The sequence below is a fragment of the Sminthopsis crassicaudata genome, chromosome 2 (assembly GCF_048593235.1).
Source record: "Sminthopsis crassicaudata isolate SCR6 chromosome 2, ASM4859323v1, whole genome shotgun sequence".
NCBI classification, from domain to species: Eukaryota; Metazoa; Chordata; class Mammalia; order Dasyuromorphia; family Dasyuridae; genus Sminthopsis; species Sminthopsis crassicaudata.
The window spans coordinates 682,363,633-682,391,182 of NC_133618.1; the positions used below are offsets into that span (position 1 = coordinate 682,363,633).

Below are 27,550 nucleotides of genomic sequence, written 5' to 3' on the forward strand. Positions count from 1 at the left end.
TCCATGTTCCGCGCCTGTCTCATCTCAGGACCGGGGACCATCCCAAGGTGGGGGACTGGGGGGGCGGGGCCAGCCGCTCCTGACCTCGAGGCTTCCCAACAAGCGCTTGGGGTGGGGGGCCGTGCTGGGGGGTAGGGCTGGGGAAGCCTGCAGGCCTTGGGTGGGGGGCCAGGCCCTCCCTCCCTCCTTCCCAAGGGATGTGCCCCGTCTCAGGGTGGGGGGCGTCTCCCTCCCCCCTCCCCTATCCTGTCCACCCCGTGACCTCTCCCCGGGCCGCCTCGGTCTGACGCTTCTTTCTTTTTGATTTGCAGCCTGAGAACTTGCAGAAGAATTGGCTTCGAGAATTCTACCAGGTAAGTGGAGGCTCAGCCTGAGCCCGGGATCCGCGGGGGGTGGGGGGCTTCCCCAGAGAGGGGTGGGCGCTGAGCCCCCCGCACAGGGCTGCTGGTGCTGGGCTGGGGGGGGGGCTGGGTCGGGCCCTGCCTTTGATTGGGCTTTTCTAGGGGGCTTTAAGGAGCCCCCCGGCCCGGGGCCAGAGCCTGAGCGGGGGACAGCGGGCCTGTGTGGGCCGGAGCCGCTCATGGCCTTGTTGGGGAAGCCTCTGGCTGAGCCTCGGGACGCTGTCCTAGCAGGTCATTGGGGGGTCCCTAGGTGGGCTGCGGTGCTCCGTCCTCGCCTCGGTCCTCGCCTCCATCCTTGTCCCCAGTTTTAATTTAGACCAAGAAGCTCAGGATGAGGGAGCCCAGGGACAGGGAGGCCCAGGATAGGGAGGCCCAGGATGGGGAGGCCCAGGATGGGGAGGCCCAGGATGGGGAGGCCCAGGATGAAGAGGCCCAGGATGGGGAGGCCCAGGATGGGGAGGCCCAGGATGGGGAGGCCCAGGATGAAGAGGCCCAGGATGGGGAGGCCCAGGATGGGGAGGCCCAGGGACGGGGAGGCCCAGGATGGGGAGGCCCAGGACGGGGAGGCCCAGGATGGGGAGGCCCAGGATGGGGAGGCCCAGGATGAGGAGGCCCGGGATGGGGAGGCCCAGGATGGGGAGGCCCAGGACGGGGAGGCCCAGGATGAAGAGGCCCGGGATGGGGAGGCCCGGGATGGGGAGGCCCGGGATGAAGAGGCCCGGGATGGGGAGGCCCAGGTTGAGGAGGCCCAGGATGGGGAGGCCCAGGATGGGGAGGCCCAGGATGAAGAGGCCCAGGATGGGGAGGCCCAGGATGGGGAGGCCCAGGATGAGGAGGCCCAGGATGGGGAGGCCCAGGATGAAGAGGCCCAGGATGGGGAGGCCCAGGATGGGGAGGCCCAGGATGGGGAGGCCCAGGTTGAGGAGGCTTGTCAGATTTTCAGCCTGTCACGGACTTGACCTAGCCGTGCTGTGCAGGGTCCACCCTGGGAGGGACGCCCCCGGAGCCGGGTATTTGGGTTTGTTTTCCCCCTCCCCCAGTGAAGCCAAGAAGAGACCCTTCCTCTGCTCGTGGGGGCTCGTGGGCGCTGACTGACATCTGGGGCGGCCTCCTCCTGCGCCACCCCCTCCCCCCACGGGGCTTTCTCTTTCTTCCCCTGGGGCTCTCCCTGTAGTGAGAGCTCCTTCGTTGGTCATGGGGAGATGGGGGGGCAGTGCCATCTTGGGCCCAGTCTGGGGTGTAGCCAGTTCATCTGGCAAATTCTCCAAAACTTGCCAAGCTCTGTCGGGAGCCAGGAGGCTGAGCCGGGCAGGGGAGCGGCTTCCAGGGGACCACAGGCATTTTACATAGGAGGAGACAGATGGGGGAAATAAGTGGGCTTGACCAGGGTCCCTCAGCTCACAGTCAGAGGCAGTATCTGACGGGTCAGTCCTGGGAGGACTGAGAGTGACCCAAGCCTGGAGTGCCGGGTGCCCGGCGGTCATGGAGAGCAGAGGCTGGAAACGAAGGGGCCCCGAGTGCGGGCTGGGGGGCCCGGGCCCAGAGTGGGAGCCGGCAGGCTCTGAGGGGCTCCGGGTGTGGGCAGCGAGTGAGAGCTGCCGTTGGGTAGTGGCGGAGGTCCCTCCCAGCTTGGTAGTCTCCCCCCTCATATTTCCGGGCCAGGCGCTGCATTGTATACAGTAGGCATCTTATAAATGCTTCTTCCTCACTTCTGTCCTCCTTTTGAGGTTACTGCCATCCCTGTCCTGACCCTCCACTTCTTTCCCCCACTCCCTCCCTCTCCCCTGTTCTCCTAAGATCCACCTCGTTGGGGGGCTTTGGCGATCCCCAGGTGGGTTTTCAGCATTTTCTCCAGCTCCCCATCTCCCATTGCCTGGCCTTTGTAGTGGCCGTCTCCCAGCCTAGTCTCTCATCCTTCTGCCTCAGGGCCCCCTCCCCATAACCCATACAGACTCCTTTGGCGGAGAGATATGCTCTTCGTGGGCCTGGCATACAGTAAGTGCTTAATAACTTCATGTGCAGGGCGGCCAGGTGGCGCAGGGCCCAGAGCACCAGCCCTGAAGACAGAAAGGACCCGAGTTCAAATGCTGCCATGTAACACTTGCTAGCCGTGTGACCTTGGACGGCCTTAGAGGATTATCTGTGGAGAGAGCAGGGGGAGAGTGCTGGAGCCGTTGCAGGGAGGCGGGCACAAGAGCTGGCCCAGCAGAATGTGCCCCGAGGGCCGAGACTTTATGTGAACGGGGCATCAGCCCAGGCCCTGTGGTTTGGGAACCTTCTCCAGCTGTGGTCAGGAGCTTGAGAAGAGGCCAGTGAATGGGCCCAATGCGGGCGGTTAGGAAAGGGGGAGCTTTGGAAACGCAGCTGTCTGTGGTCCATGAAAGGACCTGTCATGTTCCTAAAGAAAAAATGCCCCAGGGTCGCAGAGAGAAGGGAGGGGGGAGGGGGGGAGGAGAGAGAGAGAGAGAGAGACAGAGAGAGAGACAGAGAGAGAGAGAGAGAGAGAGAGAGAGAGAGAGAGAGAGAGAGAGAGAGAGAGAGAGACAGAGACAGAGACAGAGAGAGAGAGAGAGAGAGAGAGAGAGAGAGAGAGAGACAGAGAGAGAGAGACAGAGAGAGAGAGAGAGAGAGAGAGAGAGAGAGACAGAGAGAGAGAGAGACAGAGAGAGAGAGAGAGAGAGAGAGAGAGAGAGAGAGAGAGAGAGAGAGAGAGAGCGAGCACAGAGACAGGAGAGAAACAGAAAGAGTGAGTGTGAGCACAGGAGAGGCGAGCACTTGGCAAGTGTCCACAGAACTGCACTAAATAGGTCCTGGGAAGCCTAACCCAGCAGAACTGGGCCTCCCCCTGTCTGAAGGACCCATCACTATTTTGGAGAAGACGGCGTGTGCAAGAGGGCTCAGAAGGGGCTCGTGAGGCAGGAGTGGGAATGCCAGGAAGTGGTCAGTTCTCATGAGGTGAGGGGCTCAAAGGCCCTGGAGGTGGCCCCTGTGCAGAGGCCCTTCCCCACCCACATCCCTCCTTCCTGCCACCCTCCTAAAGAAGCCCAAGCTCCATCACCTGCAGCTCTGCTGTCCTCCCGGGGCTGCTGAGGGATCTTTTGTTATTTCCACCTGGATACCAGCTGCGGGTTTAGAGAGCTGCGCAATGTGGTCCCCTGCCCACCCTTTGAGGGAAGTGATTTTATTGTTCCTATTTTACAAACAAGGAAACGGAGGCTGAGACACTTTGTGGAGAGAGCAGAGGTTCGATGACTGACTAGGAAAGCTGGACAGAGGGAAAAGTCAAATCCAAGCCCAGGGCTTTGGCGGGGGGAGCCCAGGAGGAGTGAGCGGCGGCCCCACAGGCAGCTGGAGTGAATCAGAAAAGGACCGAGGTTTGGAGGGCGAGGTACAGCCTCAGCCTGGGGTGGGGTGCGGGGCCAGGTGAGAGCAGGGCTGAAGAAGGGGCATCACTGTTCAAAGGCCATAGAGGAAGCCTTGTGCAGATGAGCTCTAGGATAAATGGGAGATAAATGGGGCATCTCCCATAGGGGAGGCCTGGAATTTGGGGGATCAGAAGGAAGGAGACTCAACTAGAGTCCTGAAAAAAGTTTGCGAGAGTGGAGGTGTGGAGGGAGAGCTCATGGCCTGGGAGCTTCAGAGAGAAAGCCTGGAGAGATGGACACAGCTCGAGGAGCTGGGATCACGGAATTGGGAAGCTCTAGGGTACACGAGGGCTGGAAAGGCAGGAAGAGCGGATGAGAAAGGGTGTTGAAGGCCAAAGAGAACTTTTGTATTTAACCCCAGAGGTGACAGCGAGCCTCTGGAATTTATAGAGTATGTGGTGAGTGGAGGCTGTACTGCAGTCAGGGAGACCCAGGGGGCCCTTCTCCCCAGGTGATGAGGACTTGTCTCAGGGTGGGGGTGGGGTCAGAGAAGAGAGGGAGTCTTGGTGGAAAGAGTCTGCAAAGGTGAAACCAACTAGAGATGTTACAAAGGTGAAACGAATCAGGGATGTTACAGAGGTGAAATGGACCAGGGGTGCAATGGACCAGGGGTGTTGTAGAGGTGAAATGGATCAGGGGTGTTACAGAGGTGAAATGGACCAGGGATCCTGCAGAGGTGAAATGGAACAGGGATGTTACAGAGGTGAAATGGATCAGGGATGTTACAGAGGTGAAATGGACCAGGGGTGCAATGGACCAGGGGTGTTGTAGAGGTGAAATGGATCAGGGGTGTTACAGAGGTGAAATGGACCAGGGATGCTGCAGAGGTGAAATGGATCAGGGATGTTACAGAGGTGAAATGGATCAGGGATGTTACAGAGGTGAAATGGATCAGGAATGTTACAGAGGTGAAATGGACCCAGATGCTGCAGAGGTGAAATGGACAAGGGATGCTACAGAGGTGAAACTGACCAGAGATGTTACAGAGGTGCCATAGATCAGGGATGTTACAGAGGTGAAATGGACCAGGGATGTTACAGAGGTGAAATGGACCAGGGATGTTAGAGGTGAAATAGACCAGGGATGTTACAGAGGTGAAACTGACCAGAGATGCAGAGGTGCAATAGATCAGGGATGCTGCAAAAGTGAATTGGACCAGGAATGTTACAGAGGTGAAAACTGATCAGAGATGATAAGAGGTGAAATGGACAGATCAGAGAGGGTCAGGAAGACACCTAGCTTACAAGCCTTTTCCCCTCATTCTCCCTTCCTATTGAGCAGGGCCTGGACTCAGGAGGACCTTAGACACCTACTAGCTGTGTTACCCTAGATAAATCATTTCACCCCAAGCAGCTTCAGTTTCAATAATGGCATCTACAAACCAGCATTGTTATGAGGAACAAATGAGAATGTAAAGTTTCTTGCATAGTACCTGGCACATCCCAGGAATTAGCTCCATGTTTCTTTCTTTTTTCCTCTTCCTTCCCCTCTTCCCTTAAGTACAGAAGGCAGGGAGGCTCTCCTTTCCTCTCCTCCTGTCCTTTCTTCCCCTTCCTCTTCCTCTTCCCCTTCTCCTTTTCTTTCTCTCTCCTAAGTTAATTAATTAAAGCCTTTTATTTTCAAAGCATATTCATAGGTAATTTTCAACATTCATCCTTGGAAAATCTTGCATTCCAAATTTTTTCCCTCCTTTTCCCCTGCCCCCTCCCTTAGATGGCAAGTAATCCAATATATGTTGAATATGTTCAATTCTTCTATACGTGTTTCCACAAATATCATGCTGCACAAGAAAAATCAGATCAAAAAGGAAAAAAATGAGAAAGAAAACAAAACAAAAGTGAACAACAATAAAAGAAAATACTATGTTGTGATCCACACTCAGTCCCCACAGTCTCTCTCTGGGTGTAGATAGCTCTCTCCATCACAAGACCATTGTAACTGCTCAGAACCATCTCATTATTGGAGACAGCCCCTTGCATCAGAGTTGATCACCATATAATCTTCTTGTTGCCGGGTACAATGATCTCCTGGTTCTGCTCATTTCACTCAGCCTCAGTTCCTGTCAGTCTCTCCGGGCCTCTCTGAAATCAGCCTGTTGGTCATTTCTTATAGAACAATAATATTCCATAATATTAATATACTACGCTTCAGCCATTCTCCAGCTGGGGGGCATCCACTTACTTTCTAGCTTTTTCTCTACATCTGGCTAATTACTGACCAGTCACTCAAGAAGCATTTATTAAGCACTTTCTATCTGCCAGGAACTGGTTAAGAGCTCAGGAGATGAGGAAAAGCTCTTGTCCCTGGCCACGAGGAGCTCCCAGTTTGATTCAGGAGACACCAGGCACCCAATTCTGCTTGGATAGGACCAGTGGGTATTGGTCAGTAGAGGAGAGGCCAAGGTGAGGGGGAAGGGGCCAGTGGTCTGCTTCTTTAGGACTTTGGCTGACTGAACGTCACCGGGTGTGGGGAGCAGGGTGGTGATATTAGAATTTAAATTCTAGAAGGACGGTCCCAAGACAAGGGAGGCAGCCCGGCCCACGACGGCCCCGAAGGGCAGAAGCCACGGCATTTTGGGTCACAGGGCTCTCAGAGCTCTCGGGCATCTTATCCCAGATCCTAGGGCTTAGTCAGATCACTTGCTCATTGTGCCGCAGGTTGTGAGTCTCGGGGGCCTCCAGATCCCTGGCAGGAAGGGATCTGAAGCCGGGTTGCAGGGGCCAGACTGGACTGCTTGCCTTGGGGTGTGCTCTCCGGGCTGATTTACCATGACCTCTCCCAGGGAGGCTGCTGCCTTTCAGCCGCGGGGGAGTTTCCAAGGGAGACCTGCTGGCCCCTTGATCAGCAGGCTAGGAGCCGGAGTCTGGCTTGGCCCGGGCGGCTGCTGAGGGCCCTTTGGACTCTGTGCGAGGGCCGACCTTTTGCCAGCGCCCGACATCCAGGCGAGGTGTGGCCCGGGCATGTGGCGGCCTACAACGTGGGCTGGGGCCACGGGGGGGGGGGGGGGGGGGGTCCTGCTTTCGGGAGTCGGGTCGCTCCTCAGGCGGGCGGGCTGGGATTTTCCATGGACGCCGACTGGGATTCCCTCGGCTTTTTCCTGCCTGGCCCTGACAGTTGGTTGACCTTCAGGCCGTGGGGGGAGAGGAGGGGCCTTCGCACGTTTGTTTGCCTTGGCCAGCGCTCTGGTCCCATTTCTGAAGTTTGATTAATTCCTTATTGTTTGTGTGTCAGGGAGTATCTGCCCGGGGCCTCAGACATTTCCAACACGGGTGGGTATTTCAGCCTCTCTTGAAAAAAGTTATTATTAAACCATAAAAAAAGCCTCCCCGGGAGGCCCCGTGTGGGAAGGCTCGGGGCCATGTTTCCATCAGCGCCACTGGCAGGAGGCTGTATTTTTAGCCTCTTCGGAGCAAGGGCGGCCTTCGCTGCCTTGTTTGGTTGGGTAGCGCCGGAGGGACGCTGCCTTCCTGCTCCCCGTGAGGGGGCCGAGCCAGACTTTCCAGCTCGCCAGGACGTCACAGAGAGAGCCCCGGGTCTGCTGGTCTCTGCCCCCCCCCCCCCCCATGGATCGGGCCACTGCCTCATGCCCAGTGGGAGCAGGAGCGAGCCTGAGCGGGGCCAGGGAGCCGTGGTGGCTCCCCAAGCCAGAGCAGGGCCCCGGCAAAGGCTGTGGAAGTCCGGTGGGCCTCTAGCTTGGGAAGGAAGGGCTGGGAAGGCTGATGGTGAGCTGACCTGGGCTTGGAGGGGGCTTGGAGATCGTGGAGGTCAGCCCCTCTCTTTACAGATTTAGAAGCTGAGGTGATTTCCCCAAAGCTTCTCAGCTCTTAAGTAGCAGAACAGGGGGTGAAGAACCCCCAGCCTGAGCCCTGCCCCTCCCCCTGTGTCACCAGCTGGCTCTGGGAGTCGGGAGTCGCGGGGCGGTTCAGGTGGGGGGCCTGTTGTTCCAATTCAGAATCAAGGAAGCCCAGTCCTTGCACACGTAGCTGTGGATGCTGCCTCGGTGGTTCCCTGGAGCCCCCCTCGGGGTCCCAGCACGGGAGGGCCCAGACCGCCCGGCCCCGGCCCTTTGGAGGCTCGTCCTAGGGCAGGTCCCATTGAGGTCTCCCCTGAACTGTGGGGTCATGGCTGGGCGAGGTCACTAATGGGACCCCGGCCCGGGACAGCTTGTTGGGTGAGGGCCTCAGTCCCCGGTGAGACCCTGGTGGTCCCGGAGGCCGAGCAGCCCCTGGCCCTCAGGGGAGCTCTTCTTCCCTTTGCCCTCCTCAGCCTCTTTGCAGCTTTGCCCCATTGACCCCAGGTCCCTCCTGGGGCCAGACAGCAGCCCCAGAGCGGCTCTCGTGTGCCCGCCGGCCCTCTGGCTCACTGGGTCCTTGGGCAGCGCTGGCGCCGAGCTTTTCCGCAGTAGCTCGGATGCCCTCCTTACCCTGTTCACTTTCTTTGGCCCTGGAGGGGCGACCAGAAGCTCGGTGAGGGCCTTTTCCAGTGTGGCAGAGGCAGCAGCGGTCCCAGAACTTTGCTGTGCCCGGCTGGGGATGGGCCAGTGGTCCCGGGCCAGGGCTGCTCTCCCACCGGACACACCGCCTCTGCGGCACTCCCTGGAGGGGGAGCAGCTGGTGGTCTCCGACCGGGGCTGGGCCCCAAGTGAGCCTCAGCAGGCTGAGATGGAGGAAAGCAGCATTTTGTGGCAAGTTCTTTACAAATATCACCTCACTTGATCCCCACCTTGGGGGGCTGAGCTCTTGATGTTCCCATTTTACTGTGGGGGTAGACTGAGACCCAGAAAGATTCAGGGACTTGCCCTGGATCTTCCAGTTAGTGAGTGTGTGAGGTCAGATTTGAACTCAGGCCTCCCCTCCCTTCCTCCCCCCCTTCTCTCTGTCCCGCCCCTCCCCCCTTTTCCTCCCTTCCTTTCCCTGCTGTCCCGTCCTCCTCAGAGGCAAACAGCCAGGGCTCAGGCTTTTCCTCTGGCCTTTCTCCATCCCCTCTGAGGCAGGGCAGGCTCTGCCCGGCGCTGAGGATGGATCAGGGACTGTGAGGCCGTGGGGGAGAGCTGGGGAGAGGGGGGATAGCAGTGCCCGGCAAGCGCGCCGCCCCGGAGCCGAGGCTCAGGCCGAGGGAGGCCCAGAGGGTCTCTTAGTGTGCGACGCCCCACCCTTCACGTCATCTTTAAGAAATAGTCTACATGAACAAAACAGGCGGCCCCCCTTCCCCCAAGTCCCGACCCCTTCGGAAAGCTGAAGTCTCCCATCTAAGTTGTGGCACAATTCCCCCATTCTAACTTTGTTTCTAGAGGAAGAGGGTGGGTGGGAGCCTCTCCGTTACCACCCGCCGCTTGAGCGGGCGCCCTTCCCCTCTTGTGCCCGTTCTGGACCAGCTGGGGCACACTGAGGTGGCGGGGCCGCTCCCTCCATGGCTTCCCACCTTGGAAGGCGGGATTTCCCTCGTCTCTTTTGCTTCATGCTCACAGCAGGACACAAATTTCCATTTTCGGTGGGTGGGCCCCGAGCCTCTGTCGGGAGCCTGGGCGCCAGACACGGGAGGGGGCCGGCTGTCCGGACCGTGTCTACGGGCACCAGATGAGGCCTGTGGGATGTGGGCCGTCAGGGAGGCTGAGAAGGGGAGACTTTCAGGGAGGCTGAGAAGGGGAGGCTTTTAGAGCTCCCCCCGTTGTTAGTAGAAGTGGTTTGTAAATTCTTCCGGTTGTGCTCATGCTGCTCTGCCCTGCACTGGCCACATGTGTCTGTCCGGGCTTCTTGGGGCCCTTTCTGCGTGCCAGCTGTGGGCACATGTGTGCCAGCTGCTGGCACACTGGCGGATCCGCCGCCTTCAGGCGCCGTGAGTCTTCCAGCCGTGGAGAGGAACTTGCTTTGATTCCAAGTATCTGCTGCAACCAGAAGTGTTGCTGGGAATATTTTTGTGCGTCTCGATCATTTCTGTGGCATTTTGTGTTATAAAAGGATGAATGGGTGATGAAAGAGCATTTAATAAATATTTATAGCATCCAAAGCACTGGGATTAAGTAGAAAAGGAAGACGGTTCTCACTTTAGAGCGCTCCCATACTAAGCAAAGAACTGGCGCGAGGGCTGGCAGCTTCAGGTCAGCTGGAAAGGCCCCGTGGACCCTGGACATAATTTTTAATGGCATTTATGTGGATGAAAGCATAGATAGTACTGATGTGGCACAGTTTAGAAAGGGTTGGCTCAGAGAAGAAATAACCTCAGTGGGGTCTCCACAGCTCCACCAACAATGCATGAGTGTGATTGTCCTCCCACAGTCCCTGCCTCTCTATTGGCAGCCGCGGGAACGGAGTTTTATTTGATCTGTTTTGATTTTTAGAAAGCTCTCTTTGGGGGACTTGATTTGTTTCATCCTCTCCTATAATTCTGGGGTCCTGGCTATTCGGCCAAATTTGTCATTCCGAGAGAGGGAACAGGCTTCCCACGCTGCTCCTTTTTGGAGTCGAGGGCTTGTCAGTGTGGAGACGGCCCAGAACCTCCCAGGCCCATGTGGCATTTTAGGCTGGGATCCCACTGGCTGGGAGAGAGCAGGTCATTAGCAGGGATGGCAACATGAGTGAAGAGCAGGAGGAAACAAGTGAACCAAAATGTTACCTCCAAGAAAGGAGACACTTTCCCTTCCACCCTCCCTGACATCAGAGGAACAGCACGATTCCCTCCCTCTGTCCCCCTCCCCCTTCCTTGCCCTCCCCTCTTCACCCTTTCCCTTCTTTCTTTCTTTTTCTTTCCCTTCTTTCTCTTTCTTTCTTTCTTTCTTTTTTTTTCTTTCTTTTTTCTTTCTTTCTTTCTTTCTTTCTTTCTTTCTTTCTTTCTTTCTTTCTTTCTTTCTTTCTTTCTTTCTCTCTTTCTCTTTCTCTTTTTCTCTTTCTCTCTCTTTCTTTCCCTCTCTCCCTACTTCTCTCTCTGTCCTTCCTTCCTTCCTTCCTTCCTTCCTTCCTTCCTTCCTTCCTTCCTTCCTTCCTTCCTTCCTTCCTTCCTTCCTTCCTTCCTTCCTTCCTTCCTTCCTTCCTTCCTTCCCTCCTTCCCTCCTTCCCTCCCTCCCTCCCTCTCTCCTTTCCTTCCTCCCTCTTTTCCTTTTTACTTTTTCCTTTTTGCCTCTTTCTTCTTTCTGAATTCTCTGTTGTAAGGGATAGCTCTATTCCAGAAGGAAAGGCGACAAAGGGAAATCTGGGAAGGATGAAGACCAAAGATAACAATTAAATTTTGTAAAAAATACTTTTCCTTGAACACAGACATCAAATGACTTATTTGCGGTCATGGGGAAAGTGCTTGAATCCACATTCCTCTGACTTGGGGGGACCCTCTGCTCTCTCTGCCACAGGGCCCAGCATGCAGAAGGTGCCCAATAACTGCTCCGGTCATCCACCCCCTCCGATCATTGTGCCTCGGGTGTGCCCAGGGCCCAGGACAGTGCCTGGCATGCAGAAGGTGCCCAATAATTGCTGCTGTGGGTGTGCGTTGTTGTTCATCCCTCCCATGTCCGCGTGTTGCGCCACTGCTTCCAGAACAGAGTTCTCCTGGGGTCTCCCCACCAGGCCGGAGACAGAAGTTTCTCTCCTTCATTTTCCGGGAGGTGACACGGGGCTGACGGGCGGGAGTCATCCCCCTGCCTCGGCCGCCCCCTCTGGCCGATGGCCCGGCTCCCTTCCCCGTTTCTGCTTTGGAGAAGAAGCAGACTGAGCTAGGCCGGCCCGCTTTCTGAGCCCGGCTGGTGTTTTGGGGGCCCCTGCCTTTGGGGGAGCTGGGCCCTCCCCAGGGCATTCCCCGTCCTCGGCGCTCGGAGCTCCCCGGGCCCGGGCGGCCTGCTTTGCTGCGCCCGTGGCGGGGCTGGCTGGGCTCTGCTCAGAGCTGGGCCCCAGCCAGGCCTGCCAGTGATGTCATGGAAACTGCGGCATCCTGTGTGGAGAGAGCTGGCTGCCCACAGAGCTGGCGCCGGGCCACCCTCCGTGTGGCAGGACTGGGCGGGCCCGGCCGGGAGCACGCCCCCAGATCCTGGTGTTTGGTGAGGGAGGCGGCGTTCGTCCGGCCTGTGGGAGGGGGCACGGCACTCCGGTCCTGTCTGAGGGGCCTGCCGGCCAGGGCAAAGCTGCTCACGGTCAGCGTCTGCCCCTGAGGGTGCCAGGGCTTCTCTGGGCCAGAGAAAGGCCTCCAGGAGCCTGAGGAAGGAAGGCTCTCAGCCTGTGGAGAATGGGAAAGGGCCTGGGCTGTGTCCGGGACGGGGGCGCCCGGGAGGGGTCTGCAGGGGTCCCTCCGCCTCCTGCGGCTGCCAGAAGGGGGATGGAGGGGGCGCTCTCCGCTGTGTCTTCTTCATGAATATGAAGGCCCGGCTCAGCCCGGTGCTTCTCCGCTGATGCGGAGGGGCGGCCCCCCCCCCCCCCCCGCAGGGGGCTCCACCCACACCTGCCCAGGCGGGGAAGAGGCGGCCAGGGAAGGGTCTTGTTGCCCCCCCCCTCCTGAGCCAGCCCTGGAGTCGCGCACACACACGTGCGCACACACATGTACACATGTACACACGCACACATGCACGCACACACGCACACATGCACACGCACATGTACACACACTCATGCACGCACGCGTGCACACGCACACACACGCACACGCACACATGCACGCACAGCTCTTCCGAAGAGCTTTTCCTGACCAAGGGGGTGCATGTGCTTTGCCCGGTAGCGTCACATTCGCGCCGCTGGGACAGAGCCGTGCGTGCAGACACGCGGCTCGGAGCAGGAAGACGGACGTGTGCTGTGAGGGCAGCCTGTGTGCTCCATGTGTGCGCGCGCACGAGGTGCGTGGGCGGCTGTTGGGCACACGATGCATTGCCCGGCGCTGTGGGGCTCGTGTGCCATCTGGCAGCGGCTGCGGGGGGCGCTCGCCCACCCCCGGCCTCGCGGTCCTGAGTCCAAAGCAGCAGCTCCCCCAGGATGTTGGCGGAGGGAGGGGGGGCAGGAGTTGCCCCTCCAGGCCCACGGGCTCTCCCGGAGCCCAGAGCGCCTGTAGGCCGAGCCGGGACAAGGAGCCCCGTGCCGCAGCCCCCGGCCAGGCCCTCGGGTTCTCGGCCTGCCTGCCTCGGGATTGCTCGCCCCCCCCCAGGGCTTTTCAGAGGGGGGAGGGGACGCAGCTTCTGCCGCCAGGTCACGCCCTCCTGTGGGCCCCTGGCGGCGGAGCCCGCACCTTTGTGCTTCTCCCGCCCTTGTCATCCCTCTCTCCCGCCCTCACTACTTGTGCCTCAGAGCCCGGGGAGCCCCCCTCCCCCTCCCACGGGGACCTCTCTTCCCTCCTCGTGCCCCCCAGCCCGCAGGCAGCCTGTGGCCCTTTCCAGGGAAATTCTTTGGAACCCTTAAAATGCATCGGATTATTAGAGGGAGCCAGTTTCCATAGAAATACAGGCATGAACAAAGAGCCGCGGACCCCAGCTAGGAGCCCCTGCTCCAGTCCCTTCTCTGCCCTCCGGAATCATCTCCCGAAGCCCCCCGGCCTCCTGCTCGGCCTTTCCCAGGCTCCTTTGCTTTAAGCCTCCCCGAGGCCCGGATCCCTTGCATTTGCTCTGGGGAAGGGGCCTCCAGGCTGGCTTGGAACTTTCCCTGAAGTTTAGCCCGGGCCTCCTCTTGGGGAGCACTCCCCCCCAGCCGTGTCCATTTACTGATCTGGGTGCCTCCCCCCAAGCTCTTTGAGCCCAGGGCATCTCCCTTTGTTTTCTGTGCCCTGGGGGGGGAGCTCCCCCTCCGGAACCGGGCATCCTGCTCCGGGCCTTCCCAGCAGCCACTTCCCTGCGGCCCAGGAAGAAGAGAAAGGCCTTCCCCCAGGAGCCCCAGGTCCCCATGGCTGGCTGTAGCCCAGGGGCCCTGAGCCCGGGCTGGTGGGGAGACCTCCAGGGCGGGGCTGGGGCTGCAGGGGGGGGGGGGAACCTCCAGGGCGGGGCTGGGGGAGACCTCCAGGGCGGGGCTGGGCTGGGAGGGGGGAACCTCCAGGGCGGGGCTGGGCTGGGAGAGGAGACCTCCAGGGCGGGGCTGGGGCTAGGGGGGCCTCCCAGGGCTGGAGTCCTTGGGGGGGCCATGTACTTCGGGGTATGCAAAGACCACTTTGGCAAAAGGGATGCAAAGCCCCTGGGTTTTCTTGGGTACAGCGAGCCTTGGGACAGAAATAGGGGAGCCGGGGACTCGCTGTCCAGCCCCATATTGCGCCCCCTGCTCCCTCTTGCAGGGCTGCAGAGCTGAGGCGGCCCCCCCCTGGGAGCAGGGTGAGGGCGGCTTCCAGGGGCATCGTCCTTCCTGTGCCCCCCCCCCCCCGCCCGCACAGAGGGCCCCCCCCCCCCCCCCCCCCCCCCCCCCCCCCCGGGCCCCCGCTGTCCCGGCGCCTCTGTCTGCTAGCTGTAGAAGGGGCCGGCCCCGCTGGGCTGTCTCCAACCTCTGGGAGTGGGGGGGCTCCTGGAGGTGGCCTCGGGGCATCCACCTGTGTCCTTGGGGGGTCCCCCCCACTGTCGGGGACCAGGGTGGCGGGAGCATCCGGTGACAAGCTCTCAGGGCTTGCTTCTCTTTGGGGGGCCAGCAGCTTCCCCCCCTCCCCCAGCAGAAGCCTGCCTGTAGCAGACCGGGGGCGGCTCTCCACTGGCCTGAGCTAGTCCCTGAGCTGTCTGTGTCCCTGCCAGTGATTTCCCCTTCCCAGAACCCTCCCCTCTCTTTGGCCTTCGGGGCATGGAGATTCTAAGGCTGGGGAGGATGGGGGGGGGGCAGGGGGGGAGGGGCTCCTTACCTCAGCACCCCTGCTTTTCTTGCCTTGTCCCTGCTGTGCCCCTGGCTCTCCCTGGGGCAGAGAGCACCCGAGGGTCTCTCCTGGGGGGGGGCGCTTTTCCTGGGCCTCCCTCTCTCTGCTGCAGGTCTTGCTGCAGGTGGGCTGGGGTGCAGACACGGGAGGAGGGCCAGGCCCTTGCTGTGGGACACAGCCAGTGTAGAGCAAACCTGGAGTCAGAAGGGCCTGAGTTCAAATCCAGCCTCAGACATTTACTACTGTGTGACCCTGGCTGGGTCGCATCACCTCTCTCAGCCTTAGTTTCCTCATCTGTAAAATGGGTTGATACTAACCCAAAGTGCCTCCTGTGAGACCCCGAAGCCCTCTGGGAGCACTGGGTGAATGCACACCCTTGGCAGCTGCTTCTCTGGGTGTGGAGGGGATTCAAACTCAGGTTCTGCCTCCTGGGAAAGCCCGGGGATGCCAGGATTGGGGGGCGCTGGACACGGGAGGGGAGAGGGCAGCGAGCGGGAGAGTCGGGGAGGGGGCCAGGAAGCTCAGGGGCCTCCACTAAGGAAGAAGTGACTGGCAGCTAGGCGGTGACCTCACAGGCATCCCCCACGTGGGATCTGGGGCCCTTAACCCCATTTTGCGGATGAGAAAATCAAAGTTTGGCACGCTGAAATGCTTTCTCCCGGGTCACGCTGCCAGTGAGTGCGAGGCTTGAGCCTCAAGTGAATGGCTGTGCCATGTGCCCTCTCCGGAAAGCTAGGTGGGGACAGGAGGATGTGGGCGCGCCCCGCCCCCTCGGGACCCCTTTCTTTCCAAGTCTCTGTAGCCAGATTCCTCGGCTGGCGTTTCTCTGGTTCTTTGTGCTTTTGTGGCAGTGGTGGCGGTGGGGGGCTGGTGGGGAGGGGGGGCTGCACGGCATTGTGGGTAATTAGGGTCTGCACCACCCCACCCCACCCCAATATTCTTCTGCTTCTTAGCATCCAAGCCTGCTGACTCCAGTGCAGGAGGGCCTGTCCTGGACAATCTAAAATGTCTCCTAAGCCACCGAGGAGAACGAGACCGTCCAGGGGCACTTGAGTCCTGGGGGGCGCCTGGGCAGGAAGCACTGGGGTGGGGGCAGGGAAGGAGCCGACCCAGATCTGTGTCTGCTCCTCAGGGACCGGCCGCATTTTAGACAAACCCCTGCAGGGAACAGCATGAAGGCCATCGGGATCCGGGTCATTGGGATCTGGGCCATCAGGATCCGGGTCATTGGGATCTGGGCTGTGAGGATCCAGGCCATCAGGATCCGGGCCATTGGGATCCGGGCCATCGGGATTTGGGTTGAGCACTCAGAATTCAGGGCGGGCTTTGTCCCTTCTGTCTCTCTGTTGGGATGGCTGCTAACCCCAGGGACACGGGGAGCACCTGGAAGGCGGGACTGTGAGGTCGGGGTCTGTGCATTTCTGGGGCCTCCCTCTTAGGCCCGGAACGCGGATGGCCAGCTCCATTTGGGGAGCACGAATCAGCAGCAACCAGGAGCCGGGTTCTGGGTTAGGCCCGGGGATCCAGACTCAAGGACCCAAACAGTCCTAGAACAGATGGGATGGAGGACAGCCTCTGTGAGCAAGTAAATACCAGAACCCAGCGCGATTTCTGGCAGGAGAGAGCAGGGAGGCGGCTTGGAGGAGGTGGGTCCTGAGCCGCGCCGAAGGAAGCTGGAGACCTTGGAGGTGGGAGCGGGAGCCGGGCCTGGCCAGTCCTGTGAAGGGCACAGACTGACTGGAGAGGCGGGCAGGAGCCTCTGGGCGCAGAGGCGAGTGGGAACTCTGGAAGTCAAGCAGAGCGGGCCAAAAGGGGCTGCTGTGGAGGAGACCCGGAACCCTGGAGCCAACCGGGGAGAGGGAGCTGAGAGGGGCGGAGGCCGGCCCACGGCCGGGTCTCGGTGTTTGTGGATCGGGCCTCCGGGGTCCATCCCAGGATGGAGACTGGAGGCCGGCTTCCTATAGCCTGCCAGAGGCTCGCGGTGGCGCCACGGGCGTGCCCCCAGACACAGAGACGGGAGCCGGGGCCACATTTCTTGTCCCTTGGGGCCTCTGCGGCCGTCCTGGGTTATCACTAGGGCTGCGGGCAGACCGACCGTCGGACTTGGGATCAGATGGGCCTGGGCTGCTGGGCTGAGGGAGACGGCAGGGATCCCCCAAACTCGCCAGGCGCAGTGGCCGTATAGGAGTCCCAGTGCCGTGCTGGTCCCTGGGTGCTCGAGCTCCCTCTCGGGGGAGCGGAGGCAGAGCTGTGTGCGTGAATCTTGTGCCTTGGAGCATTTGCCCGTGCCGCCACCAGCAGCCTCGGTCCTGCTGGTCCCGAAGAGGCAGCTGGCTCTGCAGGGCCACGTCCTGAGCTCCAGGCCCCCCGCAGGGGCTGGCCTGTTGGGGGGGGGTGACCCTCAGCTTCCTCATCTGTAACGTTGGGGGTGCCTTCCTCGGGGGCGGGTGCTTTATAAAGCTTGCCCCGGCTAAAGCAGTCAGAGGTCTGGCCGGCCCTGGGGAAGGGTTATAGGGTGGCCACAGGGCAGGGCTGAGAGCTTGTGGCCTCCCGGGCCGGTTAGCCTCCGGCCTGAGGGCAGCGGCCAGCCGACTATTTTTAGTCCTTCTCATGTGATGGAAAAGTCTTGGACCTAGGCGGGAACGTGAACATTTGCAAGGCAGTCGATGCTGCCGGGCCCCCTTGGAGCTCAGTGGGCCCAGGTCCGGCTAAGAAAGGACCAGGGACCTTCCCAGAGCTTCTCTGAGAGGGACCAGGCCTGTTCTGCTGACCCTCACCCAGCGCTCACAGCGCGCCTCCTCCTCGCACGTGGTCCTTGGTTCCCTCAGGAAGCCATGATCAGAAGCCCACTGGGCTGGGGGTCCCCGCGAGGCTGGGGGTCCCTGTGAGGCTGGGCCTCCCCGCGAGGCTGGGGTTCCCCATGGGACTGGGCTGCTTCTCTGGTTTGGAAGGGTTTTCTGCGATTCATGCACAAAGGCTTGGAAAGGGGCCGTGAAGGCCTCGGGCTTCTGGTCACTCTCCGGCTCTCCTTCCTCAGAGCCTCATCTTCCCCAGCCACGTTTCCTTTGGGAGTGCCCTGGGACGGGCTGGCACTGATTTGGCCTTCGACTTCGGGGCTCTCCCACACCCTCGTCGCCTCCTCCTTTTGTGGCCCTTCCCTCTGGCACTTGCTTTTTGTTCCCCATGTGTCCAGGGAAAGGCCACATGACCTTTCTGGGCCCCCATTTCCCCACGTAGACTCCATCTTCCACGCCATGGCCGGCGAGGGGTCCCGGGCTCTCCTTGAAGCTCCCTGTTGTAGCTGGGGCTTTCCTGGGCCTCCTTCCCCCCTGGCTGCCGCCCTTCAAGGTGGTGTCCCCCGAGCCCAGCATGACGGGCACACACTGGGGAGCTTACATTGGTTGTAGGTGGCCCCGCCACTCCAGACGCCCGGCTCCTTGGCTGGGCTCATCTGCTTGGGCGCGATCGTGTGGCGGGTCTAGATTCAGGGTCGTCGGCCCGTCCCAGGTCAGGTTCTGACGGTCGTGTCCTCGCTTTTCCAGATCGTGCACACGCACAAGCCGCACTTCATGGCCCTCCACTGCCAGGAGTTTGGCGGAAAGAACTACGAGGCGTCCATGTCCCACGTCGACAAATTTGTCAAGTAAGTAGCTGGGGGCTGAGACCTCAAGTGGGAATCCTTGGTGTAAGGGGGGAGTCCAATAGTCACAAGTCTGCTTTTCAGGGCCCGGCTGGCAGACGCCCGCCCCTCTATATCAGGCAGACCCCCTCTATATCCCAGTCAGCAGAAATCCCCCGCCTGGGGCCCAGTCAGACCCCCCCCCGCATATTCCAGCCAGCAGAGGACCCTCCTCTCCTCAGGGCTGGCCTCCTGGGGACCTTCCTGCCCCTAGAGGGATGGGGCCAGTTCAGGTACCAGAGAGATGATGTGGCAAGCACTTGGCCGGCCTGGATACCCTCCTCGTCCTCACATTGCTCACCCCACCGTAGCCTGACTCCGTCTCGGAGCAGCACTGAGGGACACGTCTCCTCTTTCACCCTCTCCACTTCAGACAAACCAAGCCAGGCGTGGGCACCTTCCGGCGGGTGTGTCAGCCCTTGAGGCCAGCCCTCCCTTCTGCCAGGGGGCGCCTGTGGGATCTGAGGGTGGTGATCCGGGCTGCACAGCCAGGACCGACCTCCCTAACGGCATTAGTGGCTCATGCGCTTTCTGGGAAAGGAGGGGTTTCTTGGTGAGAGCCACGTCTTCGGGGACCTTGTTCTCCATCTTGTGGTCTGGGGAGCTGGACCCGTTCCCAGTGTGGCTGCCCATACCCTAGGGTGGTGGCCGGCAGGGTGTGGTGAGCAGCAGCTGCAGCTGTGGGGCCACGCTGACCTGACCAGGTGTCAGCTTGTCTGGTCGGAAGGGGAGTATGGGCCAGGCTTGCCCACAATCCCTGCAGGTCTCTTGATGGGGGTCATTCTCACCTTTTGTACCCTTCAGGTAGGGGCATTTTTTTCTCTGGTCCAAAGCTCCAGGCAGATTTTCTAGGCTCAGGGTCCATGCTCTGCCCCCCTCCTTCAGCAGGCACGGAGCAGGTCCCTGTAGCAACTTGTGTCTTGTGGCTGCTTTAGGAGGCAAGCCCAACAATCTCTTGTTTATGACTTATTTGAAAAAATTTTATTTCATTTTGAGTGCCAAATTCTATCCCTCTCTCACTTTCCTCCTTCCTCCCCCAAAAGGGTGAGCAATCAAGGGTTTTAGAGCCATTTATTTAGGCTTGCTCTCCAGAATATTTGGATGAGTTCACAACTCCACCAACAGTACATTAGGATCTCACTTTTCCCACATCTCGGTCCACATCCAACATTTTCCTTTTTTGTCATATTTTTGGACACTTAGCTGTCAGATTGCCCTCATTTGCATTTCTCTGATCGGTAGTGATTTAGAATCTTTTTTTATATGAGTATAGTTTTGATTTTTTTGTCTGAAAACTTTCTGTTCATGTTCTTTGACCATTTATCAGTTGGGGAATGACTTGTATTTTTGTAAATCTGACTCAGTTCTCTCTATTTTAAAGAAACGAGACCTTTATTAGAAATAATTGTTGCAGAGAACTGTATAAATATGTACATATATATTGTATTTAAGATATACTTTAACATGTTTCCAACATGTATGGGACTGCCTGCCATCTAGGGGAGGGGGTGGAGGGAGGGAGAGGAAAAGTTGGAACAGAAGTGATTGCAAGGGACAATGCTGAAAAATTACCCAGGCATATGTTCTGTCTATAACAACAACAAAAAATTCCAGGGCTACCAAAACAGAAAAGAAAGAAAGAAAGAATTGTTGCAAATTTTCTGCCCCCCCCCACAATTCTGCTTTCTTTATAATTTTGGTTGTACAAGTTTTCTTTCTATAAAACTTTTTTGATTTAATATCATCAAAATGATCTATTTTACATTTTGTAATGCGCTCTCTCTCTTCTTTGGTCCTAAATTCTTCCTTTATCCATGAATCCAACAGATAAAGTGTTCTGGATTCTCTTAATTTATCGAATCACCCTTTATGAAACTCATTTAAAAATTTTTTTGAGTTTCAAATTCTCTCCCTCCCTTCTAAATCTCTCCACTCACTGAGAAAGCAACTACTTTCATTTCTGGTACACATGTAGGGTCATGCAGAACATGTTTCCATATTTGCCATGTTGCAAAAGAATTCATGCATGTGCACACATACGCACCTCCTCCAATAAAAATACAGTAAGTAAAGGTTTGCTTCAACATGCATTAAGACTGTAATTCTTTCTAGCACTGCTGTATCAAAGGGTCTGCACCGTTTTATAGCCCTTGGCCGTGGTTCCAAATTGCTCTCCAGAATGGTTGAATTTGTTCACAACTCTACCAACAGTGCATTAATGTCCCAGTTTTTTCACATCCCCTCCAATATTTGTCAATTTTCTTTTCTGACATATTAGTCTATCTGATAGGTATGAGACAGAATCTTAAAATTGTCTTTATTTACATTTATTTACATTTCTCCGATCAATAGTAATTTAGGGCAAATTTTTGTGGCTTATTGATAGCTTTGATTTCTTCATCTGAAAAACTGCCTATTCATATCCTTTTACCACTTATCAGCTGGGAAATGACTCACTTTTATAAATTTGGCTCAGTTCCCTTATATTTGAGAAATGAGGCCTTTATCAGAGAAAACTTGCTGTAAATTTCTTCCCAGTTTCCTGTTTCCCTTCTAATTTTGGCTGCATTAGTTTTGTTGCAAGCACACCAGTTTTTGATGATGGAGTTGGAAAAGATGAGCGGACTTTGCCATGTTGCCTAATAGCCGGGGTTAGTGAGACTGCCTGGGCAGGCACAGAACAGTAAAGAGAATGCTGCAATTGGAATTAGAACTTGTGCTCAAATCCTGCTGTTGACTGTGGGCTTTGTGTGCTCTCCTAGGTCTCAGTCTCCTTTTCTGTAAGGATACTGGATTAGATGGCTCTGTTCCTGAATCCTAATGGAGCCATATGGGAACTTAATGAATTCACCTTATGATCCATTCTACCCCAGTCATAGAGAACGAGGCAGGGGAAGAAGTTTTCCCCAGGTGAGGAAATGGGATGCAGAGTCCAGTTGCTCTCTCCCCTGAGCCGGCATCTCTGGGGACCACTCACTGCGTGGCCCGTTCTAAATTTCGTACTTTCAGAGTATTCAGAAGCAAGGTGAGGACATGGACTACTCTGGAGCCTGGCCACTTTTCATTTGGGACAGGGTTTGAGAAGAGATAAAAGGTAGTTCATTGATGGGTTGCCTTGGTTGGGGTCCAGCCCTTTAATGTCAGAGCCAGGAGGGTCTTTGCCGATTGTTGGGTCCAACCGACTCATCCTACAAATAAGGAAACTGAGGCCCAGAGGGAGTCAGGGATGGGGCCACTTTTGGTTCCCTGTGCCTTTAGTTGGAGACTAGAAGCCTCTTGCTAAAAGCCCAAGGGTTGGTCCTGAGAAGCATTCACTGACCAACCCTTCGGCCTTCCTGGGTGATGCAGGCACTGCCACTGGCCCTCCTTTCGTCCTTCCTGGGTGATGCAGGCACTGCCACTGGCCCTCCTTTCATCCTTCCTGGGTGATGCAGGCACTGCCACTGGCCCTCCTTTCGTCCTTCCTGGGTGATGCAGGCACTGCCACTTTGGCCTTCCCGGGTAATGCAAACACTGTTACTGACCCTCCAGTTATCCTTCCCGAGTGATGCCGGCACAGCCCCCTGTAGCCTTCCTGGGTGATGCCAGCACTGCCTCTAAGTGGGATCTTTACTCTTTGCCTTAGACCTGGGTGAGCAACTTCACACTTCTCTCTCTGGGATTAGGCTCCTCCTATGCGAGCTTCTGACTCCAATGGTAGTGAAACATCGCCACCTGCTGCTTATAGCTCGCTAGTACTTGATGAAGCCTACAGTCTCCTGCCATCAGCAGAGCAATAGCTAACCAGGGCATCCAGAGAACCAAGGGGTGACTCTGGGTCTTCCTTCAGACTGTGCAAAGAGAAGGCCTTACAGCCAGGATTGTAGCTCTTCCTTCTCTGCGGTCCTGGGAAGCGGACATCCAGAGATGCTTAGTATTGGACCCAGTAGATGTTGCAGCATTAAGGTGGGAGTTCAAGACCCCATCCCCTGACTGTGGGACCAGTGTGATCCACAGGAAGCAGTGAGGTGTGGGTGGACCCTCTGAGTCCTTCTCTTGAACCTCCCTGACTTCAAGCTCTTCTTCTTTCCAGTTCAAGATCAGGGAGGTGATGATCACTCCATACATTCAGAGTATCACGTTCAGTTTTAGGAAGGACTTTGCCTTACCACTGAGTGGCTGGAGAAGGGTGATGATGAGGATAGAAGGGGACCACTTAAAAGAACTGGAGAAGTATTGCCCAGGCGACGAGATACCAGCATTATATGCAAGGCTTTGAATGGCTGCCTTGCTAGGTAAAGGATTGGATTTGCTCTATTTGGGCCCAATCCAGATCCTATTCACGTCCTAGGATATGAGGCTGATATCCTGGAGACAATTCTGCAGCTGGGAAAACAGCTGGGATCCAGCCTGCAGGAAGAAAAGTAGGAAGAAATAGACCCAGGAAGATCTGTCTCCTGGAAAAAAAAAAAAAAAAAAAAAAAGACTTATTCTGTTTGGCCTCCCAGCAGGTTACAGTGAGTGAGTGAGAGAGAGAGTGTGTGCGTGTGTGTGTGTGTGTGTGTGTGTGTGTGTGTGTGATGTTTGGGTCTGACCTAAGGAAAACCTTCCTGTCATCTTTCATTAAGATTCTGCTCTTCCTCCATGGGGCCAGGCAGCCCATCAGTAAGCAGTTAGCAAGCTCTGCCAGAGTGATATAAAGACAGGTAAAAACACAGTATCTGCCCACAAGGAGAATATATTCTAATAGGGAGACAACCCTTAAGGAACTAGGTACATTCAAGATTTTGTCTAGCGTACAAACGCTGATAATCTGAAAGGAAAAGGCACTAGGAGCTAGGGAACTGTGAAAGGCTTCCTGCTGACGGTGGGATGTGACCGGAGGTGAGGAGGGAGAGCCTTCTGGTCAAAGCAAATGCTCTGGAGTCTGGAGATAAAGTGTTGTTTGTGGGGAACAGCCAGGATATTAGAACTGTTTGACCATATCATATAGAGACGTGGGAAAAGCTGAAAAATGGTCAAAGAACATGAACAGAAAGTTTTCAGACAAAAAAATCAAAACTATACTCATATAAAAAAAATATTCTAAATCACTACCGATCAGAGAAATGCAAATTAGGGCAATCTGACACCTAAGTGTCCAAAAATATGACAAAAAAGGAAAATGTTGGATGTGGACCGAGATGTGGGAAAAGTGGGGCAGTTTATGAAAGGTTTTAAAGTCAAGCAGAAGGCTGCATTGGATCCTGGAGACTCATGATGAAAGCTGCCATTTACATAGTGCCAACTGTGGATCAGGAACTAGAATAAACACTTTACAAATATGATCTCATTTAATGGGGAGTCACTGGAGCTTATTGAATAGGGGGTGATGTGGTCAGATTTTTGCAGTCAAATGGAGAATGGGCTGGATAGGGAAGAGACTTGAGACAGATAGAACTCCTAGAGACTATTGCAATAATCTAGGTATGAGGTGATGAGGGTCTGCCCTAGGATAGAGGCATTGGCAGAGGAGAAAAGGGAGTGTATTGGAGAGATGTTAGAGAGGTGAGATGGAGGAGAGATTTGGGAGAGGTGAAATATACAAGAGATGCTGGAGAGGTGAAATACACAAGAGATGCTGGAAAGGTGAAATATATAAGAGGTGCTAGAGAGGTGAAATACACAAGAGATGCTGGAGAGGTGAAATACACAAGAGATGGTAGGGAGGTGAAATACACAAGAGATGGTGGAGAGGTGAAATTGACAGGTCTCAGCATCATAGTGGTTCTTGGGGTTGAGTGAGAAGCCTGGGAGGATGGGGGTGCCTTTAGCACCAGGGAAATCTGGGAAGACTCAGGTTTTTTGAGGAAGGGAAGGGGAGACAGTGATTGGTTGGGGCCGTATTCAGCTGGAGATGCCTTTGGGATGTTCGCTTGGGGTGTTCAGGAGGCAGTTGCAGATGGGTGCTTAGAGGCCAGCAGAGAAGTTGGAGATGGATATCTGGAACCATCTTCCCCGGCGGGATAGCTGAAGCGCTGGAGCCGAGGCCCGGCTGCTCCCCAGGGCTGGCGGGCACATCTAGCCAAGGAGGCAGAAGGAGGGGCTGAAGAGGTGGGAGGAGACCCAGGCGGGACAATGATGTCCTGAAAGCCGAGAGAGGAGTCGTGAGGACTCCCAGTGTCCAAGCTGCAGAGACCACGGAGAGTGAAAAGTGAGAAAAGGCCGTTGGGTTTGACAAGTTAGACGGCCAGGGGAAAGTGGAGACTCGGGGGCAGCCGGGCCCGACGTCAGGAAGGCTCATCCTCTCGAGTTCAAATCTGGACTAAACTGCTTACTGGCTGTGTGACCCCGAGCAAGTCACTGCCCCCTATTTGCCTCAGTTTCCCCATCTGTAAAATGAGCTGGAGAAGGACACGGCGGCCATGCCAGTGACTGCTAAAACCGCAGTCGGGTCACAGAGTGGGCCGTGATTGAAGTGACTGAACGTACCATCCGAGGTACCGCCCGGGGGCGGGTGCAGGGGGCGGAGGAGAGGTCGAGGAGGGAGTCTCGCGGCCAGTGCCCAGGCTGTACTGGGCCGGGAGCTGGGGTTGGCAGCAACCTTGTTCCACGAGGGAGAGGAGAGAGATGCGAGGAAGCTGACGCCTTTCTAAAACTCCTCGCTCCCTGGTGCTGGGGGATGACCCTTCCTCCCCAGCACTTCTTCAACTACTGCTAGAAAGTTCCCTTCAGTGACAGAAAGGCAAAAAAGGGCGTCCTAAAAGCCCTCAGCACGCGGGCAGGGTGGCTACATGCGTGTAAGTCTGCACACACCTGCTTGTACGCCCGCGGACGCGTGTGTCGTGCACTGTGTGCTTGTGTTGCCTTGCTGCACTGGGCACACAAGTGCATGTGTAGTGATTTTTTGTTGCAAAGCCAGAGATTAAATGTGATTTCCTTCCAGTAGCTTCTTCATTTCTTCATATTAGAAAAAAGAAAATAATTTTTAGTGGGCTTCTTGGGGAGGGGTGCTCCTAAGGGAGCGAGCGTCTGGCACAGGCATCCTCCCCCTTTCTTTTTCTCCCCACTCACAGTGGGGGGGCATGAGTCAGGAGGCTTCGGGGTTCTTAGGGAACAGGGTCAGTGCATCGTCCATCCCTCTCCTCTCACAAACCTATTCTCCAGTGCGCATTTATTAAGCACCCACAGTATGTACTTTTGCCTGAGATGACATGTACACATGGTAGCCATGGTGACTTTGCCCAGCTGCCTTCTCCCCAGTTCCCGCAGACTGGGCCGCATCTGCCCACCAGGAGCCCGGAGTTGTGCTTTCTCTCGGTTTTTACCAGTCATGGGCAACCCCCCGAACCTCCGCTTTCCGCTGCTTTGGGCCTCAGCTGAGAGGGCCAGACTCGCCCGGGCCCGCCTGCCCCCTGGAGACATGCCCACGTACGGGCCGGGCCTGGCCCGGGTGCGGCCCCGCTCGATGCCCCTCCCTGGCTTCCCCTGGGTTAACGCAATCCCTCTCGCCTTGCAGAGAGCTGCTGTCCAGTGATGCGATGAAGGAATATAACCGGGCCCGCGTGTACCTGGATGAGAACTATAAGTCCCAAGAGCACTTCACGGTAAGTGCCAGCCGGGATGTGACTCTGGCTGGTGCCTGTGGCCTGGGAGTCTCAGGAGGTGATGGGGGAGGAGGTGAGGGGCAGGCGGAGCCTGCTGTCCCGAGGCCCCACCCTAAGTGCCCAGTGCTGGACGCTCCCTCCCCGACACATCCCGAGCCCTGCTTCTATGGGATGGTGCCATCTTGCTGTGGTTTCCTTATGGAGGGGGCAGCTGGGCAAGGTCGCCGTCAGCAGAATTGGGTCACGCCTGGGAGTCTGGGCCCGGGGTGGCCTGGTTGGGTTCCATGAGCATTTCCCCCCCCCCCCCCCCCCCGTGAGACCGAACTGCTGGTCGGAATCCTGCTGCCCGTCGTGGGTGATCTGGAGGAGTGGCCTAGCTGCTTCTGCTTCAGTTTCCATAGCTGTGAAATGGGTGCCTTGGACTCGGGGGCCTCGGGCTAAATCCAAATCTTGGGTCCTTTGGTCCTGTCGGTTTTGTGGGAGGGGCCAGTCTGAGAGGAGCCCCCCAGCGCAGCCTCCTGTCGCTGCGTCATTCCAAGGAAAGGACAGGCTGCACCTCTAAGATCAGAATAAATGTTGGAAAAGAATTAGGTGCAGTTTTACAGGGATGTTGTGGGGCCGGACGGCCAGGCAGATGGTGCGGGAATGGACTGGCTGCCTCCTGGCTCCTTCCTCGGCCCCGTTCTGCCAGGGGACCGTCTGGAGCTCCTCGGAGGGCCACATCGGGGCCCCCAAGGCAGCCCTGGAGACGCCGGCCGGGTGCCTGGGGCTCGGCCCAGATGGGCTCTCCGGAGGCTCCAGCCGGGAAGGGTCCGGGCGACCAGAGTCTAGCTGGCCTGTCAGGGGAAGCTCAGGTTCGCAGCCTTCCTGAAAGCCCAAGGGGGCTGGGAGCACAATTTCATGTTACAGCTTGGGCCAGGCCACACCCCCTCTCCAAAAGGATTCTCTGCACATCCCCTCCCCCCACTGCCTCCAGGACAAGTCCTTCCCCCTTTTCCCTGCTGTGTTATTTCTTCTTCGTGCCCCTTCCCTCTCCCCTCCCTCACCAGAGCCTTTTTGTCCCATTCCAAGATGCATCCTTACATCTCCTCTGCTCTTGCCACCAGGAATCTCTCCCTCCTCGTCTCTCCCTGCTAGAATTCTGCCCTTTCAAAGCCCCGGGGGAGCCCGGCACCCAGGCCTGGTCCGGGGAGAGCCCGGCACCCAGACCCGGCCCGGGGGGAGACCGGCACCCTGCCCCAGCCTGGGGAGAGCCCAGTACCCAGGCCCTGTCCGGGGGGAGCCCAGTACCCAGGCCCTGTCCGGGGGGAGCCCAGTACCCAGGCCCGGTCCGGGGAGAGCCCGGCACCCCGCCCCAGCCCAGGGGGAGCCCAGTACCCAGGCCCAGTCCGGGGAGAGCCCAGTACCCAGGCCCGGTCGGGGGGAGCCCGGCACCCCACCCCAGCCCAGGGGGAGCCCGGCACCCAGGCCCTGTCCGGGGGGAGCCCAGTACCCAGGCCCGGCCCGGGGGGAAACCGGCACCCTGCCCCAGCCTGGGGAGAGCCCAGTACCCAGGCCCGGTCGGGGGGAGCCCGGCACCCCACCCCAGCCCAGGGGGAGCCCGCTACCTCTGGCTTTCTAAGCATGTCTAGTCCCAGAGTGGGCTCCCCATCAGATTCCTTTGAGGATAATATGCTTGAATCTCCCAGCTCCTGGGGC

The 27,550-nt window shown here is 57.5% G+C and overlaps 1 protein-coding gene across 1 annotated transcript in view; it reads left to right on the forward strand.

The window, feature by feature from the left end:
- The window catches only part of INPP5A (inositol polyphosphate-5-phosphatase A), a 166,579-nt gene that overhangs the window by 49,073 nt on the left and 89,956 nt on the right, over window positions 1-27,550 (forward strand). The window contains exons 2-4 of the mRNA XM_074297215.1: window positions 312-353; window positions 18,151-18,251; window positions 25,765-25,852. Coding sequence (XP_074153316.1) covers window positions 312-353; window positions 18,151-18,251; window positions 25,765-25,852 — 231 coding nt within the window. The remainder of the gene's footprint in view (window positions 1-311; window positions 354-18,150; window positions 18,252-25,764; window positions 25,853-27,550) is intronic.